The 22,826-nt window shown below is 34.8% G+C and overlaps 1 protein-coding gene across 3 annotated transcripts in view; it reads left to right on the plus strand.

Moving 5' to 3' along the window:
• The window catches only part of FSTL5 (follistatin like 5), a 311,987-nt gene that overhangs the window by 234,526 nt on the left and 54,635 nt on the right, over positions 1-22,826 (plus strand). For all 3 annotated transcript variants that reach the window (XM_072862012.1, XM_072862015.1, XM_072862014.1), the window contains exons 7-9: positions 1,072-1,192; positions 9,625-9,786; positions 11,865-11,999. In XM_072862012.1, the coding sequence (XP_072718113.1) occupies positions 1,072-1,192; positions 9,625-9,786; positions 11,865-11,999 (418 nt within the window). The remainder of the gene's footprint in view (positions 1-1,071; positions 1,193-9,624; positions 9,787-11,864; positions 12,000-22,826) is intronic.

Below are 22,826 nucleotides of genomic sequence, written 5' to 3' on the forward strand. Positions count from 1 at the left end.
CACAAGAAAGGTGTCTGAGTTTATGATAGACTACATTAACACTGGGCATACAATTATAGAGCATGGGTTCCCGTCAGGAACAGGGGCTGACCTACATACCATAGGAGATCCAGTATACTTTTTCCTAGTATGAAACAATGACTGTGTTTTACATGTTTTTCATATTAGTTTATACACTTTAATTTCTGAATTAAATATTTTACAGCAGAAATTATCTACTAGACTGAAAGACATTTTCCATAGTTCTACATTTCTACTTTATATTCTTTGCTTAAAAAATTTAATCACTGTTTTATGTAAATACACTGCATATATAACAATAAAAAGATTTAGAATCTATGAGTCATAGACTGGAAGAAGCTAGATTGAACTAGGACTGTTATTTTAGGGTGGTTCTTGCAGGCATGAAAAATAACAAGGAAAAATAAAACACTGACTATTAATTGTTCCATACATTTTTACAATAATTGGCATAGTTTACAACTTGTAAATTTTAAATGATATTGTATTAATTGAAATTGAACTGAGAATTGAACTGGGAATTGAAATGAGGGTCAAATTTTGCACTCTAATCCAGTAGAACCTATATGCCAATTAAAGATATATAAAAAGATGAAGTTAAAAACATTTTTCTTCAAACTTGAAGAAAAATGAGGATTTTTTTTCTCTGTATCTGCTCATTTCAAAGGATGACCACACTTCCACAAGATGTCCTTTACCTTGTTAAATTGTGCAGAGATTGAGTTTTTCTGTCTGATCAGATCCAATCCTAAATAGCTTTTCTTCTGTAAATAACTATCATAGATAAAAAACCAAACATATTACTTCTGCAGAGTTTAACTAATTGTTAAAATAAAAGTTGTATTTTCTTTTACAGAGACAATATATGTGACAAGATCAAACAACTCTACCATTCACAAATACAATATTTGAGTTTCAGATTACTATTCTGGTTTAATATTTGTGACGTTTGATATTTACATCACAGCTTTGTTGCCAAGATGACGAGCATAATTACTGAAGACATGCAGGCATAATTATGATAACCTTGTTTTTGATCTTTCCTGGTAGGATTTTGGAGATGATGGGTCCTTGTACATTACTAAGGTTACCACAACTCATATGGGAAATTACACCTGCTATGCTGATGGCTATGATAAGCTCTATCAAACTCATATTCTCCAAGTGAATGGTAAGGAAAAATGTTCTGATTACCAAATCATAAGACACTTGGATTTGGATTTTGTTGATCAGATCTATTGTTGCTGTTTTACTTTTTCTATATTGTTTTACAGCTTAACAGAAAAAGAGATGCAATTATTTTTCCTTATTTCTCCTATAAATATTTCTTTTTTCTTTTATTTTTCCTATATTTCTTTTCCTTATTTCTCCTATAAATAACCTTGCAAAACAATAAAGTATAATAATTTTCATGTATTACTTCTATATGAATAATAATTATTAAAAGCAGTAAAGATAGTCCAGAGGACTTGCTCTGCACTGTGAACTGTTCACCTGTGAGGATGTTTAGCATATTATCCGCAGAATAATAAGTGTTCTTATATGTACATATATATATACACACATAAGTGTTTTTATATATACATATATATATATATATAGATAAAGTAGTTTTTAGTATTAATTTAGTCATTCTGGAGCACACACTGGAAAAAATAAGTGCATAGGTCTGTTGTGTTAAGAATGTTGCATTTAATACAAGATTTAAAAAATGCACTACCCTAAAAGTTTTGTAATTGATGTAGGCTTCTAAATGCACATTTGTTATTTGGAAATCTACCCATGATTTTAGTGGATTAACTCTAGGCATCTGGATTTGAACTCTTGATCTTTACAGTTTCCTACATCTGTTCAAGTTCTAAGGACCGCTTTCCTGAACTCTGTACTTGGACAAAACTTAACTGCAATTGTTACTGGTGCCCTGAAGACAGGCCTTTCCCTTCTCTTGAACCATAATACCCTATCCTAGCTCTTTTTCCTATATATAATTTTTTTTCTAAATTACTTTAAGCAGTTGTTCTCCTCCGCTGATGAAGGGTCCAAGGGTCCCACTGTACTTTATCCCTGGAGAAGTTTAATGTCTTTTTTTTTTTTGAGTGACCTTATGCTTTCCTGTTATTTCAATGTTCATATTTATCTTTGACTCTTAAGTCTACCTTTCCACATTAAACTGCCAGTATTTGTCATTCCATGTTGATACTTAATCCTATCCAGAATCATGTTTGAACTCAATCTTCTCCTCCAGATTTACTTTGCATTAACAGACTCTAACTTTCTCCTGAAGAATATTCTAGACCTAGTTTCTTGGCCACTGCTGTTGCCACCATTCTTTGTTTTATTAATTGTTAGTTGTATAAACTCTTATTATAGTTGACTTTTCTTGACATCTCTTACCCAAAAATGCTGAAATATTTTCTGATATTCATATCTATCGATATCACAGCAAATGCAGCTTCCAAGATTATTATACTTGTTTTTTAATATGATTCATTCTTCTTTTAATAGCCTTTTTTTCCCGCTTTCTGTTGTTAATATCCGTCTTTTAATATGATTCATTCTTCTTTTAATAGCCTTTTTTTTCCACTTTCTGTTGTTAATATCCTTCACACTTTAAATGACGTTGATGTTTATTTCTTGTTTGCAGTTTTCTGGACATGTTGTCTCTGCTATTGTGTTTCTCCAGGAAACTGGCTTACAATATCTATTTAGTCATCTCTTTTAATTTTTTTTTTCCAATTTCTCCCCCCACCCCCCAACACTTTGTAAATAGAGTGTCATCCCTGCACTAATACATGGCATCAACATCTTTTCCTCCTTCAAATTTTTCTTCAGGAATTCTCTTCTGTCATTCAAAAAGTCAGGTAGCAAATACTGGCTAAACTAGTGAGAAGACTGAAGTGCAGTTTACTTGTGTTTTAATTCCTGCAGACAGAATTATTGGTGAGTTGGGCACATTAGAAAGTCCTTGACCAACTTTCTCCTCTTCTGTTTCATGTGTTCTGGTTTACCCTAATTTATTAACAAAATTATATTCTTGTCAACACATTCCCTACCTATTCCAATGTGTTAATAATCCTGAAGAGGTGTGTTGCAACAGTTAAAATACTAAGATTCTTCATGTTTGGCTCAGTTCAGCACACAATGAGGCAAAACTCCACTTAAGTTGAAGAAGGTTTTCTGCAAGACTAGCAAATCAAGAAACATAATTTGGGATAGGTGAAGGAGGACAACTGGAGATTTTTCTGGTGATGAAGTGTCTGTCAGGAAATTGTATATTTTATCTGGAAACCACTGTAAACCTTTATGGTGCCAAAGGCAATCACTACTTTTGCTGCTCTGTATCATTCATATAAATTTAAAGTTGTCCAAACAAATTGACTAGTCCATGTTTACTCTGCTCAGCTGGCTGCTGTTCCACAAGCTGGCACTGGAGTGGTACCTTCCAACACCATTTTGGATGTTGATTTTTTGGGGAGTGAGGGAAAGGGGAAGGGAGTCCCTTTGAGCAGTAAGATCGTTTGCCGTGCATATTGTGGGTAAATGGAGTTAAAACCATTGAGATTAAAGGTCAAATGAACAGCTCTTCCACAGTTTAGATCTGTACTTCTAAGCAGTAATCTTCCTAAGCACAGGCATGATGGTCAGTTCTTGTAGCTTTGATAATGACTAATTAATATAATGATATTTGTATTAAAAGGAGAGTCAGACAAAAGGTTAATGAGATAATGAGGCTCCATTGATCGCAAAGATCTAATGTGAAGGTTCAATGAAAACAATGTAATTAGATTTTAAGTTCTTTCTTGTTTTCTATTTGTGTAAATCTATATATTTTTAGAAAAAATACATGTTTTACATCAACTAGTTTGCAGATATTATATGTATATTTAATTTTGATTTATTTTTCTTTTAAGATTAAAATCTTTAGGAAGTTTTTTTTTGAGTTTTGAATTGCCTGGTACAGTACTAAACAATAATGAGCTTCCTTTGGAGTCTTAACAATACAGATAATCAGCACTGTAAAAGACATGTTTTATGGTGAGAAAATTTAGTCTAATCTTATACAAATAATATGATAAAGTAAATATTGTAAGCAATATTATAATAAGTTGGTATTTAACCCTTTTTAATATAAACTATAAAACCCCCCCCAAAACACAAAGTTGTAATAGCGCAGGAGTAACCATTTCATTAAATAATGATAATTATTAGCATTTACATAACACTTAAAACTTTCAAAGTGTATAATTTTGTGACTATATGATTCTGAGACTATATGTGTCTGAGCCTGTCAGTTTGATTTTTTTTTTTTCGATATATCTGTGATATTGAAATTCATTCCATCAGGTATTTTTCCGTTACTGTTGTTGACATCACATGTCATAAACCCCATGAATTAGAAAGTCTGTTCTCAGATAATGATAGGTATATGTGATGGTCTTAGTATCACTGAAGACAAAGTATTTAATTCAATCTCCCATAAAATATTTATAATATCAATTCCATAATTTGTTCATTAAAATCTGCCTTTACTCAATTTGTATTTCAGAAGGATTTGTATCATTTCCCTTATGCTTGTTTATTAGCCTCTATTTTTTCCACAGCAGCCATTCAAAAGTTTATGTGGGAATGCTGGTAGAGTTCTTCCAAAAAAAGTAGTAAACAGTGGTCAGAGCAAAAAAATTTGTAACAAACTCAGATATTCTTGTAACGTGGGTTGTTGTATTTGGTAGGGGGCCACCTGTCTCTAAAATGCCCTTCAATGGTATTAATATCTTCAATTAACCACTTTATATGTTAATATTCAGCTATTTAAGACAACAGAGGTGATCAGTTAAGTGAAAAAACAGAATTTGAATAATATAACAAGATTTTTTTCCTTATGTTTATGTTATTGCATATGTTAATTGAAGTGTTAAAGGAGCATTATTAAAAATGGTTACTCCTTCTCATTATTACTGTTCTTAGGATTATGTGAATGTGATATCTACTACTGACACAAAAAAAGCCTTGAAAATTGCTATTGAAAAAGCGGAAATACCTAGAAAGTTTGCATTTTCTCATTAACTCAATGTTTATCCCGTTACGGATCTATGCTGTCTGTAACCAGAGGTGTTAATATTATTGATCACTATGGCAGTTATAGACATGATACCAAGATGAGTTTAAATTTATTTTTTTTTATAACTCAGTTTTTCTATTTTACAAGCATACACATGTCATAGCCTAGATTTTTCAAAGTGTAAATTTGAGGAATTTCACTTTTGGAAAGGTGTTTCTAGACAATAAACAAAATGTCATTATCCATATTATAAAAAAAGGAAGACTATCTTCAAATTCAAACCTGCTCTAAAAATGGTATGAGTTTATGGTACATGTAACAAATCAACTTAATATACATGTAGCACCAATGTGTCCTTTTTTTTTTGTTTATGTATTAACAATGTTATCCTACTCAGAGCTTTCACATTGATTTACAAGGCAAGTCCTTTGCAGGGAGTTGACAATAATTTTGCCCACCTTAGTTCCAAGACAAAAGGCCTATTAACCGAAAAGTTTTGGGACCTTAAGGTAAAGAAAAGAGAGTCCAGACCCTCAGCCAGATATAAATCTAGTGAGGTGGGTGTCAGTCTCTTCTCCCAAGTAACTAGCAATAGGACAAGAGGAAATGGCCTCAAGTTGCATCAGGAGAGGTTTAGACTGGATATTAGGAAAAATTCTTTACTGAAAGGGTTGTCAAGCATTGGAACAGGCTGCCCGGAGAGGTGGCGGAGTCACCATCCCTGTAGGAGTTCAAAAAATGTGTAGACGTGGCACTTTGGGACACGGTTGAGTAGACATGGAGGTGTTGGGCTGACGGTTGGACTAGATGATCTTAGAGGTCTTTTCCAACCTTAATGATTCTATGATTCTATGATTCTATAAATTGGTGATTTATAGTGTCTGAAGAATTATTTACGACCTTTGTTTTTCCAAACAAAATATCTCAGTTTAATCAAAAAGAAGAGTTACCATACACAGCAATAGAAGAACCTAGTTCACTATATATATTACATGTTCCTTTCTTAAACACATACATTCTCCCTGGATTCCAGACAGCTTGAACAGACTATTTTTTATCTCTCTCTTTTTTTCTTCCCCCCCTTCCCCCAGACCTGGCTGAAATAATCTGCAGGGGGGTTTATAGCAATGGTAAGATGTATTGAATAGTTACATATTCACCATATTTGGAACCAAGAGTCTCACATGGCTTTTTGAACTGAATGATAAGGGATGTAGGATTCGTTCAATTACATATTATATATGTTTCTGCTAAATACAATCATGCAATGTTTTCTCTCCCCTCCCTTTTTAGCCTATGCAATGACCTGTCCTTTATAAATTAGGCTTCTTTAGATTACGATGTTAGAACATACCTCTTTGAAAGTCAGCGGGAATGATCACATTATTTGTGTACTTAAAATTTGCTTTCTGCTAATATTTATGGTCAGTTACACAAAAAAGTGATTGAAATGAACCCAAAGAGTTTATATCAAACTCATCATATCAAATTAATTTTTTGGATTAAGCCCACGCTGCACTAATATTTTAACTGCCTGCATGCCTCAGTTGCACAGTTCTTGGGGGCACATTACAGGTAGGCTCCGGGGTACTACGAAATAAAAAAATATAATACAAAACAAGGATTGAAAAACTTCCCTAGATGTATAGATAACCTATCAGACACAGATTTGCTGAGGAAAGTGGGAAATGGCAGCAAATAGAGGAAAGATAGGGCAAGAAATAAACTCTAGTGTCATGCAAATACCTCTGTGTCTGGGAAAACACTGCTAAAGGGAACAGGAGCTGCTACAGAAATACAGGGTAGTAGATGAAAACTCAGACCTGCTTTCACTTGAGCAGGTCCTCACCCTCACATCTCCTAACCCTTGAGTAGTTAATTTAGCAACAATAGCATCTTGTGATGCAGGGTTTGATTTTGTTTGTTTGTTTGTTTAGGAAGTATTTTATTTCAGTTTTAATATTTTCTAAAACTTTGCTAAGAATAAAGTTGCCCCAAACATATCTGCCTTTTGCCCAAGCTAAACTAATACATTCCTTTTTCTATTCAATGAAAATTGTCCAAAACTGGACTGTTAGAAAATTTCTCTTCACACGCACTCAGTAGAAATCTGTCAAGGTGTGGTAGTTAAATTCCCATAAGTTTTTATATGCAATGACAATATTTCACTGGCACAAAACAGACAAGAAATATCCTAAGTAGTCAGAATGCAATGAGTTGCAATGCTTTGTTATTGGTCCTAAAAGTTGTTTGTGTTGCTGAGATGCTTGAGACTGTTAAATGACGGCAATCCTGTCTCTAAGGAGATGGAACTCCTTGCTCTTCTTGAGGCAAGGTGGAGAAATAAACTATTTGCCTTTGATGCAGTGGGAAATCTGCAACATGGGGTAGGCTGCTAAAGGACCTTCTGTCAAGAAATGCTGAACAGGGCAGACACGAAAATTGGACCCTAGGAAGTGAGGCAGAGTAAGACTGGGAGCTGAGGTGCCGAAAGACGCTCAGGCCATCTGAGTGTGCAGTCGAGCGGGGCTCAGTATGAGGAACACCGTGAGGAAGGCAAGGTCTCAGTATGGAACATACAGATCCTGTGCGAGAGGAGACAGAACAGGGAAGAAGTGGAGGGTTAACAGGAATGGGAATGTCAGGCTTGAGATGAAAAGTAGAGATCTGCGTCCATAAAAGCAAAGTCCCTTCCAGAAACTCAATAAAAACCTTAAATCCCTGATTTTCTTATGCTCTTGCTCTCAGCTGGTAGTCTAAGCAATTAGCAGCCATAATTTTCACATTTTTAATCTTCTTCCATGTTCTTTTATTATATTTTTGCAATTTGCAGTTATGTATAATTTTCTGTGTATATTATTTGAAAAGACCCTCATCTCTAACCAGGTTTAAAATATCCCTGAAACCTACTGATTTTCGCATCTTATCTGAGATACAGTACATTTGTGTATTTCTTGCAATGTAGAAATCTGAGCCATTTCTATGCTTTAATAGGACAGCATGCTGGGACATTTCTTGTAAACAGTTGGATAGCATGTGAAAATATTTAATCTCGTGCCAAAATAGACACAGTTAATTTTTGATCTTGTTATCTTCTGTCATTATCAACTGATACTGCATCCTCTACCCAGCTGTGTTTTGTGACACCAGCTAAGTAGTCCACATTTTTAAAGCTGCATTAAACAAAACTTTGGAGAATAGGAAATATGCTTCTTTAACTTCATTACAGTTAATTTTTTTACTATTAGAAACAACCTCAAGCAAGTTACCTCTATACATAATTAAAGATAAGATCAATAATTATTCATCTAAAAAATCTTGCTTAATCTTTGATTAGCAACAGGAATATGTCCACTGTGATGTCATATGCCCTGTCTCTGGTATGTAGCAAATTTTTAGTTTGTAAGCATATACTGCAGCAGGTTTCCAAACATTGGAAAAGTGATGTCAACAATTCTTATATTTTGCTAATAATGAAACTCAGAAGACTAGTCTTATAAATGTCCTGTTTAACATCTTCATTAATGATCTGGATGATGGGGCAGAGTTGTGCCTTCAGCAGGTTTGCAGATGACACCAAACTGGGAGGAATGGCTGATACACCAGGGGGTCATGCTGCCATCCAGAGGGAACTTGACAGGCTGGAGAAATGGACTGGCAGTAACCTCATGAAGTTCAACAAGGTGAAGTGCAAAGTCCTGCACCTGAGGAAGAACAACTCCATGCACCAATATATGCTGGGGGCCACCCAGGTGGAAAGAAGCTTGGCAGAAAAGGACCTAGAGGTCCTGATGGACACCAGGTTGAACATGAGTGAGCAATGTGCCCATGTGGTAAAGAATGCAAATGGTATCCTGGGCACAGGAGGTCCTGTCTAAACATCAGGAAACACTTCTTTTAGCGTGAGGGTGACTCAGCACTGGCACAGGTTGCCCAGAGGGGTGGTAGAGTCTCCCTCCTTGGAGATATTCTAAAACCTAGATATGGTCCTGGGCAACTGGCTCTAGGTGGCCCTGCTTGAACAGGGGGACTGGACAGGATGACCTCCGGAGGTCCCTTTCAGCTTCAGTCATTATGTGATTCTGTGATTGCATGTTTTGCACAGGTAAAATGGATTGTTGATAGGTGTGTTGGAGAGAGGGGAAAGGTGGAGATGAAGTGTTAAAGAAAAGGTTTGTGAAACAGGACAATTACAATCTCTGTACATCACATCATAACTTACTGGTTGTACATTATTCATATTTTATACAGAAATTTAAGGAAAAATAAAAATTTTATTACTTATTACTATTGAATTAGAATTCAGGCTTTTTTCATTGATAACACAGGCAGTTAAAAGAGGTTTTTCTCACAGAACATTCTTTCTGCTTCATAAACTTACTGTGACAGAGTTCAGCATTGAATGTCACTGAATATGTGACTAATACCACATCTGTATGTTGTTATATATAGCTGCAGGAGTCTTTAGAATTGCTCATAATTATTTTTTGTAAAATTAAGATAATACTCTTCTCCACTAAGTTATAATTGTTTCCTGCCTTCAGTTCCACCAGTCATCCGAGTCTATCCAGAGAGCCAGGCAAGGGAGCCAGGTGTGACAGCTAGCCTTCGGTGCCATGCTGAAGGTATTCCCAACCCACAACTTGGTTGGTTGAAGAATGGAATTGATATCACTCCGAAGTTATCCAAACAGCTAACTCTTCAAGGTAAAGGGGCATATTTATTGTTTTCTACAGGTTGTGAATGCTTTATCAGTGCATCCTTTCCGTACCATCTGTCCTTCTTACATAGTTTTAACCAACGGTTGAAGTCTAAGCTAAAACGTTTCAGAAGATGTCTTCCAGTTACTCCCCAAGACACATAGCTTCACTGCTTTCTCTTTGTTAGAATAATGGTTATACTTACTGGCAGGTTTACCAGTAAATTCCAATAAGCTCTTCTCTATTAAAAAATGTGCAGTTTTTGAGTAGAGCAAGCAGCCCAAGACCCAGCCCCAACACAGTATTAGAATTTGTCACTACAACTATATTAATGCCATTCAATGAATATTCAACACTAATATTTAAATTGGGAAGCCAGGCTTTTGTCTGTAAAGATTTATTCTAATGCATTGATATTGATCTAGTTATTTTTCATGAGTCCAGATTTAAATTTAGATCAGAACATGGATGAAACTTTACTGCAGCTCAGTTGAAAACAGAAGTTTTCTGACTGATAAGAATCTCAGTGAGACCTGGGGACCTGATGGTGGAAGGGACAGGAGGAGAAATACCTGAAATGTATGTGCTGTTTTCTGAGTCAGCAGACCTCCAGGGGAGTGCAAAGACACTACACACAAAAAAAACAACTAAAGGAAAGTCTTACTTTGAATTGACAATAAAGGCCAGTCTATGAATCTTCTATGAAACTTCGGGGCTCAACAAATTCAATGAACCTGCCCAGCAGCCTGCCCAGCACAAAACTTTCTAGCTTCTGCAGTCCTTCTGGTGATTTTTGATCAGCCATAGAAAAAAAAATCTCTGCAAGTATTCCCTTCAAAACCTTCTCTCATTCATCTGCAAAACCAGGATGTGTATTAGGATAGGACAGCAATCAGGCTGCAGCGTAACAAACAATGGGACAGGCAGATGGTGAATGCTTCTCTGAAGAGAGTCTTACCTTCCCTATAGGTGTCATAGTCCTCTGTTCTTTCATGGCCCTCTCTCCTGGTTGTATGTGAACAATTGCCTTGCAGAAACACTTTCCACTATGAGTAGAAAGTTGTGGACTCCTCTTCCATAGCAGCATTCTGTTAATTTCTCCTGTAGGGATTTGAGTGGAATTTTTTTTCCCTCACCTCTGTATCATCTATTTATGATAAATAAATAAGAATGGTTCTTCTCTAAGCAAAATACATTTAATTCCATTTTCTTGAATGTATTTACTTGAAATAAAATTTTGAAAATCTCATTGCATTTTCCCTGAGTTTTTCCCGAGTTAAACTATCTATACATTAGCTTCAAGCAAAAGATGGTCTAGAAAGAGTATTACACCATAACCCAGTGCCCCTTCTAGTCCATATTTTAGAATACCTAAAAAGCTGTTTTTATAAAATAGATCCTACAGTTGAACAGGTATACTATACTTAAAATGCAGTGAATCATTGGTCACATCATTATTCACATCACATTATTTAAAAGTCCTTTACCTGTGAAACCTGGACTGTTTCTTGACATTCCTACTCAAGCTGACATAGAACTCTTGAAGTGGTTTCCGTAGACTCTTACACTCGTGTAGGTGTAAAATTCCAATTCGCCTGTTTTTTCTGTTGTTACACTGCATTCACACAAAAACAAAACCAGGTGCCTCTGGTTACTAGAAACAAATAAGTTTATTAAAATTATTATTTATGTTGAAATTTTAGCCCGTTATGTTCCATGGAAACCTGGGGGGTTTTGTGTAAAGCCGGTGATAGTGTGAAGTGACCAAATGCAACGTAATAAAAACATAGTATTTACGTGATTTTAAAGACAACCATAGTCATTTAAACATATATAAAACCTCAGACTGATATTTGGCTCTGAAATGCAAAATCAGCTGAGGTATTCCAGGTATCTGTGAGGTGAATAATAGTGCATGTAATTCACTAGCCAGTTGAATACCTTTGGATTAGTTTGGCATGCCTCCAAGTTATGAACTCAGGAATGAAAATGGTTTAATTAGTATAAGCAGAGAAAGCCTTGTGAATGCATAATCTGAAAGCACTGTAGCTTGTCTGCATGTTGAATTTTTTGTCTCCTTTCAGCAAATGGCAGTGAGGTTCACATTAGCAATGTGCGCTATGAAGATACAGGAGCATATACTTGTATTGCAAAGAATGAAGCAGGGGTGGATGAAGACATATCTTCACTTTTTGTAGAAGATTCTGCTCGAAAGACCCGTAAGTATTATAAGAAGTATAAAAATACATGTAGCCCTCACTTAAACATTAAATCAGTATTAAAAACTATGAAACATCAAATAAATTAAAATGAGTATGGACAGATAACTGAGTAAAGAAAAAGAAAGTTTAAATGATATCCAAGAATCACTGAAGGTAGAGTGCGTAATCTGAAGTTTATTTAGAAGTAAAATGAAATCTCTGATTCATTCTGTGAATTGATATTTTTCACATTGCTGTTAAAATGTGAATAGTTTCCATATGATAGATTTGTTGCATATGAAGGGAATAGGAAGGGATGAAAGGAACTGGATGCCTAAATAAGGCAAAGCAGTAGTCCTGGTGTGGTTTCTGGGGTTGATGGGGGTGTGTGAGGAAGACCTTTTCCAGTCTTTCTTCCTGTATGTTCTTGAGATATACCAAGAGCCAAACTTGGCCCTCATGATGTGAGAGTCATCACAGGACCTGATCTCACCTGCTGGAGTGCTCAGTAGGTCCAGATCAGTCTTGTGCCCGGATAACTGTGGCTCTCCAGAAATGCGGAGCAACAGTGACCACATTCACTTGCTAAGTTGGGAGTTCAATGTGCCAAAGAAATCTCTACCACTACCAAAAAAGTAGCTTTCTTATCCTCTGTTGAATGGTAGTGGGGCTTATAAACCCTCTTTCCCTGTTATTTGTCTGCCTTGATACTTCTTTCCCCTTCCCTTTCTTTCCTCTGCTCAGAAAAATCCATTCCTGAGCTTACGCTTCACCTGTCTGGTTTTGGTTTTTTGTTGTTTTTTTTTTTTTTTTTTTAAATCTGTTATTTTAATGAATACTACATATTCATTAGAAATATATCCAGTAAAATGATAGTTATTTTACTAGTGAGTCTGCTTGCATTAACTTAAGGCATTCCTATTTATCTAGAAGCTTATTCAACAGTGACGAGTACTCGACAGAAGATACTAGAGGCAGAATTAGTAGCACTGCAAGTCTGCCTGACACTTCCTGTCACAAGACATTGAGTTCAGTTACATATAGGTTTATTAAGCTTTAAATGTTTCAGAGGAAATCTTCCATGCAGGAAAATGTTATAATCCAAATGTTAATGTCTTTACTTGGCTGCTTTCAGTAACACTAATTATAACTGTCATTTCAAAAGTCTTAACGTTTTTTTTAAGTGTCGTGAAAATGACTGCTCAGACATTTCTGAGAAGGCAGCTGAGGATAAATAAGTTGTTTGATCATGCCGAATTTCTAGTAATGTGGTCATATGAAGTAGCTCGGTCACCTCCATTTGCCTTTTGCAGTCTGTGAAAAATGCTGTGAATGTTGCCAAATTACAAAACCCTGACAAACTAGAATTTGTTTATGCTTGGTTAAGACTTGTTTGGCCTTAACAACAAAACGTTTATATCCCACTGCCCAGTTTCCAAGTGTTTTAGTTACCTAATTGTTGTATCCTCGGAAGACCTGATCTGCAGTGATCATGCAGGAATAGCCACACCTATGCAAAATACTGTTTTCAGGAATTGTAATGTCATGAAATAATTTTAGATCAGCTAACTTTACAAGATTTGTAAAATCACATGCTATGCAATGAACACTGCTTGCAACAAATGCTTTAAAATCTACTAGCAGTAAGTTGTTATGATGACCATTGGTGTCATGAAAGATGTAAATGAAGGAAGACAGAATATAAAACCAATTATTTCTAAGACAATTCATCCAAAAGACACAGTCTCCTTCCTTCCTATAAAAGTCACTTACTCTGCAAGTTCTGTGTTGTATGTTGAAGGGAAGCATTTTACCATTGTATTCCTGAACATGGTTTCCTAAAAATTGGTGGATGTGTAACTACACATATAGCCCATAGCTGCATAATTATGTCATTCAAATACAGGTGCAACAGATATTTACATGAGATGCTTACTCTGGTACTCTGATTCGCTTACTTTGGCTCAGAAGCCCATTTCTGTACATGCAAGAAGACTAAGGTACATACTAATAAAAAAAGCAATTACTATCAATATCATTATCCTACCTACATGAATAAACTGCCTTCACAGGTACAAATTTTGATAGATACAGTTTAAAAAAATGCTTCTGTTTAAAAAAAAGTCCCTTTACAGGGAGGAGTTGCTAGCATTAGAAAACTGAAATTAAGAGTAGAATGGCTTTATTATTAACTCTTCTCTGCTTGTTTTTATATTTCTCCCAAAACACTGGTTCATGCACCAAATTAGGGATTGTTAGGGAAGAAAATGACATAGGTAAAACCACCTGGATAGGATTGTGGGCTTTTGTTCCCACACATTTTAAACACAATGATGCTACTACTACTTTAATTTAAAGCCTGCTGATTAGGTCACAAGTTACATTCTAAAGATAGTCTCTGGAGATGTAAATGTGATTTCATATGATCTGATATAAACTATACCTGTCATAGATGACATTTTTATAAATAATTTTGCTTTTATCCTCCTTTAAGAGAATAAAGCAGACGTTTAATTTTTTAATCTTTTTTTTTTTTTTCCCCTTACTGGAGTACTCCCTTCTGGAGATCTTAGGATGTTGCTTTGAACAAAAGTAGAACAGATTCTCACTAGCTTGTCAGTTAATCTGGGCTTGTCTACTTTTACATAAGGTAAAAATCAGCAAAATAAAAGCATTTCAGAACATTGAGTTGATTGGCTATTGAGAGGGTAGTGAGAACTTTTATAGTGGAGCTCTAAAATATAAACTACAATTGCACTGCATAGAACATGACAGTAATTTTGTAAGCCACATAATGAATACAGAACATGGTTCTATTTTTACCAGTGTATGTATTTTATTTCCTAGAAAGTTTAATAGTCAAAGGAAATGTTCACTTTTGTACTTATCTGACCCATTGTTTATGTGAATATGAAAGCTTTTGTTTTTTAATGCTACTTTGCATAATAAGCTAAATTTTTGGTAGTTATCTGTGGAGTCTCATTTTCAACACATCCCAAATTTGTTATGCAGAAAACTCAGTGCAATGCTTTGAGAAAAATTTAATATATGTAACAGAAAGGGCATGGCTAGCTCATTCCTTTGGGAATGGGTAGGGTAAACAGCTCCTAAGACAAAAATCTTACATTTTTTGGAACCTCTGCCTAAATTAAAACCAGTGCCATTATGGATAAATAGATTTTTAAATAATAAATGAATCTTTCCTTTACCTGTGTGCCTAAAAATGTTATCAGATGGCTAGGTTTTCAAAATTCACAGCGTTGGTTACAGAGGCATCTAATGCATGTGTCTGTATTATAAAAAAAAATAGTGAATGGAAAATCTATACTGAATTGTGGGAAGTGTGATACTAGTAGCAAAAATAAAAATATATTATGTAGAGTATGACTTAGGGGTTCCAGGACATTGTTTATTTTAAAGTTTCAAGTTTCAGAAATTTGAATTCCAGTTCCCAAGAAAAGTCAATATACTTTAATGATAAAGATTCATCATCAAGATGGTAACTTGAAATGGAAGTGAATGGAAAAGACTGAAAAAGTGCTTTGTCATCCAGATCTGTTCAGTAGATGACAGCACTGAACACTGAACTATTGTTCTGTCACACATAGGTAAAATTTTTAATAATGGATGACAGTCTCAAGAATAGTTTGGCCTCTTCTTAGCACGTCAGCCTTTTTCAATGTGCACTAAAAATAAAACTTCTGAGAATATGTTTTCATTTTGGCATTGTCTCAGGTGAGAGGAATTAAATTATTTTCTTTAAAATACCTTAACTTCAGCATTATTTTTTACCAGTTAACTCATTCTGTAGCTGAAATTTGATATACTTAACATCTGTGTCCAAACAGATGTGCACTTTTTGCTAGATTTGTGAAGTTGTAATGGAAATTTTTAGTTTATATTACCTATATAAACATCTGTTATAAGTACTGGTGATAAATGTCTGGTGCTGTCTGTTATCAGATCCTGTTTAATTCCTCTGATGTCAACCACTTAGATTGAAGCATTCTGTTATTGCTGTCTGTCTCAAAGAAGAGCTTTTTTGTTGCTTTGAATTTTTAATGTTTCTGCTAATACACTGTGGCCACTCCTGAAACAGACGTTAGGAAGAAAATATGATTTCAGTCATGTTAAAAATGCTATAGTCATTTTACTGAAAGCTTTTTACATCACAGCCTGGGACTTGATATTGGTGGTTCATGCAGTGAGAATATCACTAGAACATACTGCAACAAAAATAATTATTTCTTCCGTGTTTGACACAGTAAAAATCTCCAAGCAATCAGTGATTTATATGGTGGGTGGACAGTTCTTGGGAGTTTGGTAGAGTTCTGAAGATGCCATTCACACTCAGTAGACCCAGGCTTTAGGACTACTAGAACAGAGCAGATTCTCAGTGTAACTGCTTTTTCTTTGCTCCATGGGCTTTTGTGGATGTGAAAGTGAGGATAACTTTCTTCCTGTGCTCTTGGCTTTTCTTGGCTCCTTGAGTGGTCCTCCAAGTAACATCCAAGGAAAGGTAGGTAAGGAGGAATAAGACTGAGTAAACTGAAGAAGTGAAAGAGACCTGGGGAGAGGGACAATGGAAGAGGCCAGTAATGTGAGGAGGAAAGGGAGGACACAGGCAGCAGCAGGTGAAAGAGAGAACACTTAAACACTGAAGGAGAAAGAATGGGAGGAAAAAGGGATAGGAGCACAGGGGCAAAATGATCTCTTAAAAGCTAAATAGTAATTCTCTATAAGATGTGGAGTTGCATCCAGGAGTATCTAGTCACTTTAATGTCTTGTCATTAAATTTCTGTGATCACACAGTGACAGTGTATGTCTTATACTGCTGCTCCTTTTTAATCCATGTGGAGAATAACGCTTCTTCTAGTACCAATTAAAACAAATAAGAGAGATATCTGAGAAGACTGAACTTTCTATTGTTCTAGTAAGTGCAACATTTTATTTAACTTGCCTTTTAAAGTAAGACAGCATATTGGAGTATAAATGTATATTAAAGGAAAATCTGCAAACATGAAAAAAATTAGTCAAAAGCAGGTTTGAAGGTAGAAACAGCCTATAGTGTGAGATAATTTTGATAGCATTTATTTATCTAGTTGTTCATGTATCATTTTGACCATCTCTGACAGAAGGTAGTTGGTTGCCTTGATCTAAGTGTCTAAATGCAGTTTTATTAATTAAACTCTCAGTAATTCTTCTTCAGGCTTTGAAGGATGCTGCTTCTATATCAGACCTGAAGAAGGGCTTGTATGTGAAAGCCTGTCTGCTTTTTCCAACAATACCAATTGCTGCAGTGCCAATTGTGAAGAGCCTGACTCTGTCTTCTTGAGAAGCTCTGTGTAGGTGTTGGAAGGTTGCTATTAGGTGCCCCCCAAAGCCTTCTCCTCTCCAGGCTGAACAAGCCCAGTTCTCTCATTAATTTTCTTCCTGATATGCATACATTTTATAATGTGATCTTTGTTCTCCCTTCTTCTTCCCAGCAGGGCCCTTGCCTGAGAATTTTTAGATTTTGTAGTCACTGTTGGAAAAGCTATGTTTTAATCTGAGAAAATTTGGCCTTAAGCTGAAAATAAATATTTCATTAAAATGCTCTACTGTCACTGGAAGCTACTTATGATCATTGTGACATTTTATACAAATGTAAAACAATATTTTTGCTTTTTCCCACTAGATATTAATCTTTTCTGTATTAATTAGCATCTTAAATTCATAAAGAAAACAGAAATTCTAATTACCTCTGTATTTCTTGTGCCTTCTTTATTGGTTCCTTATATACCTCTTCAGAACATTCATTTTAAAGTATTATGACTTTGATAGTCAACAGGAGCCATGCAGCATGTACAGTGAATAGATCTGTACATTCTACTCCTACAACAGTAGCATCTAAAATATTTCTGAATGCAAGAACTGTGCTGTTTTAATTCTCTAGAGACTGGAAACTCTTTTGGTACTGTGAATTCCATTTTTCCCTCAAGTTTGCAGTTAAAGCCATCAAGAATGAGATAGCTGGTCTGGGTGATAGCTGGATAACCCCTGTGGTGACTGGTAAAAACATTCTGGGGATTAACGACCTGGTCTAAATCTCATTGAAGACAGCAGAGTCTCCCCTACTGTCATGCTCCTCTAATAATACCTGAGTGAACTCGGCTGTGTTGGAAGAAGTCTCTGGCGTAATCACATTTGTAATACGAATAGCAGTTTAAAATCTGGTTTTAGTTTAATTCCAATGTAGTTTGATTTTTCAGAACAGATATTTCATGGATTCATAGACTTAAGCATGATGGAACTATTTCATCTAACTCTAATCTATCTTCTCCATTTCACAAGACATTAAATTGCATCCTGTTCTGCCTGAATACAGATCTAATGCTTTGTTTGCCTGAAGTGTATCCTCACAGAAATGCATCTACCTGAGTTAGAGATACAAAGAGTTGGAGAATCCCTTATTTCTCTCGGTATTTTGCTTTACTAATTAATCAGTTTCACTAATATAGAGTAAAGCTTAGTTTCCATTTTGAATTCAGTTTTTCCTTCAGTTTTCTCCTTTTATTCTCATGTTTTTTTCCAATAAATTAACCTCTTAAGAATTCTTGCCCTATGAATATACCATCATTAAATATTGATTACTTTCTCTCACACACACTAAGTAGAAGTTTCTCATAGTGAGACAGTTACCGTGGGACTCAGACAGTCTTTTTGTTTTGAGGATTGTAAGTGGTTTTGGTACGATTTTCTTAAAAAATGGGAACTGCTCTTTGCAGAAGCAAATGTATTATTTGTTTCTTTAATGTTCTGGAGAGAGAAATACATATTTGGTAACATTTTGCTTCTGCATCCACTGATCCCTTGTCACGTTTTTCCACTAATATCAACAGTGGAAGTTTATATTTGTATGTTTATCTAACACGTCCTACATCCTATCAGGCCTCACTTTCCAAATCTTGCTCCTTCCCACCTGTCTCAGCCCCCCAGTGTAGACATAGTCTACATTACTTTTCCCTAGATGTCTAAATTTGCATTTGGCTTTGTCAAAATCTAATTTATTTTAGAGAGGTACTTGACAAAATTATATAAACAACTTTTTGAAACTCTGTTATTTATCATAACAGGTAATTCGCAGACTTCTTAGGAAAGGATTTTATGTTTGTTCACAGATCATTGATGAAAATTGTTAAGACAAGACTCACTATCCATTGCTCTGGACACGTTCCAGCACTGTCTTCTTCACCTTTTACTAACGATTTAACAATGAAAACTACTTTTTCAGATTAATCAGTTTGGCAGTTTTTAATTCAATTAACATCTACTTTACTACTATTGCATAACTCTAATATTTAATCAGAATATTCTGTGGTAACAAATTAGTTGTTTAGCAAAATTCTGGGTTACATCTATATGAATTTTTACATTACCAAACTTCTAATTGCATCGGAGAATATAATCAGGTTTGTTTGAAAAGACCTCATTTCCATTAGAACATATTAGCTGACCAATAATTATATTCTCGTCCTTTGATTTCTTACTGAATTGAATTCTGTGCGAGTGTCGTCTATTCTTTTGTCTGGGACACATAGCCCGGTCTAACTAGCCTACAGCTACTTGAGTTATTAAGTTTCAGGGAGTGGGGGAGCTGCTAGAGGCATATGTAGTGGTACTCTTGAACTTTACGAAGTATTCTGAAATTTACTCAAAACTAATAGCACCAGACCAAACATCCGAAACAACTTTTAGCAAGTGGTTTTATGTACTTCATTTGGACCTGGTTATTTTAAATGTTTGTCTTGACTACACATCATTTACCCTCTTTTTTGTTCCTTTGTAAGGTAGAAAGTATTTAATCAGCCTTCTGTTTTCAATTATTATCCTGCTTCTGTGCAAATACAGGACAAAAATATTTATAGAAGAATATTGTCAGTGGAACATTAAAAAAAATCTGGTTGATATCAGTACAATTTAAACCTTGAGTAGCTCTAGTATTACAATGCTTTTCTTCTACCTTTAGCAGCCATTTGTGATGATTTCCAGGGCCTTTGCTGCTGCATTGGTGTAAAGCAATATCAAGGTGCTGGAACTTCTTCTGTTAGCACAAAAATGGAATGTTAATTGTAACTAAGGCTACTTCTTTTCTTAAGGACTGCTATTTCTCTCTTTTTGCAAACAGGATCTTTATTCTAGCACTCAGCATCTCTGCAGTAACTGATAAAGATGCCTTTTCATTTTCTAGCTTGCAGTACCTGCAGGTGCATTTTAAGGAACTCTCAAATCTTTTATTAACTGATAGCTTTCTCCTCCATACTACTGGATTTTGCAGCATTTAAAGCATGAGCACACAAATTGACAGCTCCACTGCAGTTTTGTGTTGACTACCTTTGATAGTCACAAACACAGATTTGGATCAACCCAACTCCTAGAAGCCATAAGGCAAACCAAAATCATCAGCTTGCTCTTGTTGAAATACTGCGTGGAAGATGAAGAATTTAAATATAGAACAAAGATAATTTGACAGTGCATCTTGACAGTATATTTTTGAGAAAGGTGGAGTGGGCAAGATGTTACTGCCTTTTTTGTTGATACAAAGTACAATAATAATCACAAACAGAGGAGGAAGAAATGGCAGCTTCCATCTGTGGGATATTGCTTTTTCTTTTTTTTTTTTAGGTTACATTCAGGTAGTATTAGGACCAATGGAATTGGTCCAAATTTCAATTTTTAGTCAAAGTAACGTTAGCTGAATATGGGATATAATGCATAGCTAAAGAGTATAAATAAACCATTCTGTAAGCTTAAAAAAAGATAGGAAGGAAAAATTATACTAGCATAAGAATATTTAATTGAAATAATGGAATATCAGTATATCAGTATAATCTACAGATCTAAAGAAGAAAATCTGACCGTACAGAACACAGGAGAATAAAAAGAGTAATCATCAAAGACAAGGGAATATTTTCAGGGGTGATTTTCAGATCCTTAAAATTCTTATCTTGACTACTAGTAAAATATTTTGAAGTAAAATAACTTTAAAAACCCTTTTTTTTTTTTCTTTCTCGATGACTTTGACAGGTACATCAGTTCTGCTTTGGTTTCCTCTCAGTTTCAATTTAGCATAATCCTATAAATCTAGAGTCATAGATCATAAAAACATGTGCTGTTCCCTTTAAAGCTAAAGAGTCTTGTGGGTTTCTTGTTGTCGATTTTCTTTTCTTTTTTTAAAAAAATATTTTCATTTCTCTTGTTTTCCAAATGTTTCCAAATGTTTTCCAAAACTTCATTTTATAAAATGCAGTTTAGTTTGCCATGGATTAATATGACTTAAGTATTTCTCTAAATTTTATTGAGACATACACATGCACCTTGGGGAGACAACTGTCATGATAGAAAGTTATCAAGTAATACTGTTAAAGCATTTTCAAGACCAATTTGACAGTACTTGATGGTATTTTAATATTTAGTAGCTTTTACTATTGGTCATCAATCACAGACTTTTGGGTTACTCAGTTAATCCACTATGACATCATCATATATTGCAAAGCACCTTCTCCTACAGATTTTTTCACCTAGTCAAACAAAGCAGGATAAAAACTATCTATCTGCCTCATGCACTGTGTCTTGGGGCTAAATTTAAAACATAATATACCTGTTCCATGCCATTAAGTAGATCTATTTCTAACTGTGCCTTTTTTACATAATGTCATAGTCCTATCACCTAATAAGAGGTTATGTGATCTGAATGCTACTGACTTGACAGGTTTATGGCCATCATAAGCAACCAGGCATCTCTACTGTCTAGAACTTGGAATGAGACTAAAAGCCTTTTGACTGTGATTTATGGCCTAAATTCTCTCTGAAAGGCTTTATGCAACTTTAATAGAATCTTTCTGTCACATCTTATACTGAATGGTACCTATTTACCTAATTTCCTCAGAGATAATTTATGCTGGCATTTTATTTTATGGCAGAGCTAAACAAGTTTATACTTGTTGACAGCATTGTAGGCAAAGACTTTATTTCAAACTTCCAAGTATAGGGTAGAAACTCAGCTCATGAACCATTTTTTCTTCCTACTAGTTTAGACTGAATTGAGTTAATGTGCTGTGGGAAAGGACTTCAGCATGATTCATTATGAAGATTTATAGAAAATAAATTAAAGAACAATAAGCTAACATGGTCATATTTAACCAAAAGGAAAGTGTCATTTTTTACTTTTAACTGATAAATAATAGTTTAATATTCATAAAAATAGATATTTGGTTATTGTATTAACCTAACCTGAAATGAAATTAAAGTGCATGTCACATAAGAACAGAATGGAATTTTGATAGAATTTGTATTGACATAATTATTTTAAAAATAGGTGAAGCAAGCAATAGATAACTTTGGGAAAAAAAAAAAGTTTGTCTGCTTCACAAATAAAAGTTTATATATATTTATATTTGTATAGAAACCCAACAAATCTGAAGTTTGCATAAAATAAGAATAAAATTAAAAGCAGATATGTGCATAAATATTTTCATTCTGCTTGATAGTGGAAGTTGAGCAAAAAATAAATCAACTTAACCTCATATTAACTTTTAGCACTATGATTTTTAAAATAAAAATAATAATTAAAAACTTGTGTGGCTCAGCAACCAGATAGTAATGACGGTACAGATTTACCCTGTAACATAAGGGGATGTGTTTATACATTAGAGATATGAGAAAAAAGAGTAAGATAGCAGATACATTCTCTTTATGATGTGTGTATGATTAACCAGAACAGCTGTCAATGTTGGTGGCTATCAGCGAAAAAAGCAGACAGCATCCCTTCAAACATCTTGAAATTACTTTTTTATGTAATTAAAA

Source organism: Ciconia boyciana, chromosome 5 (assembly GCF_034638445.1).
Source record: "Ciconia boyciana chromosome 5, ASM3463844v1, whole genome shotgun sequence".
Lineage (NCBI taxonomy): Eukaryota > Metazoa > Chordata > Aves > Ciconiiformes > Ciconiidae > Ciconia > Ciconia boyciana.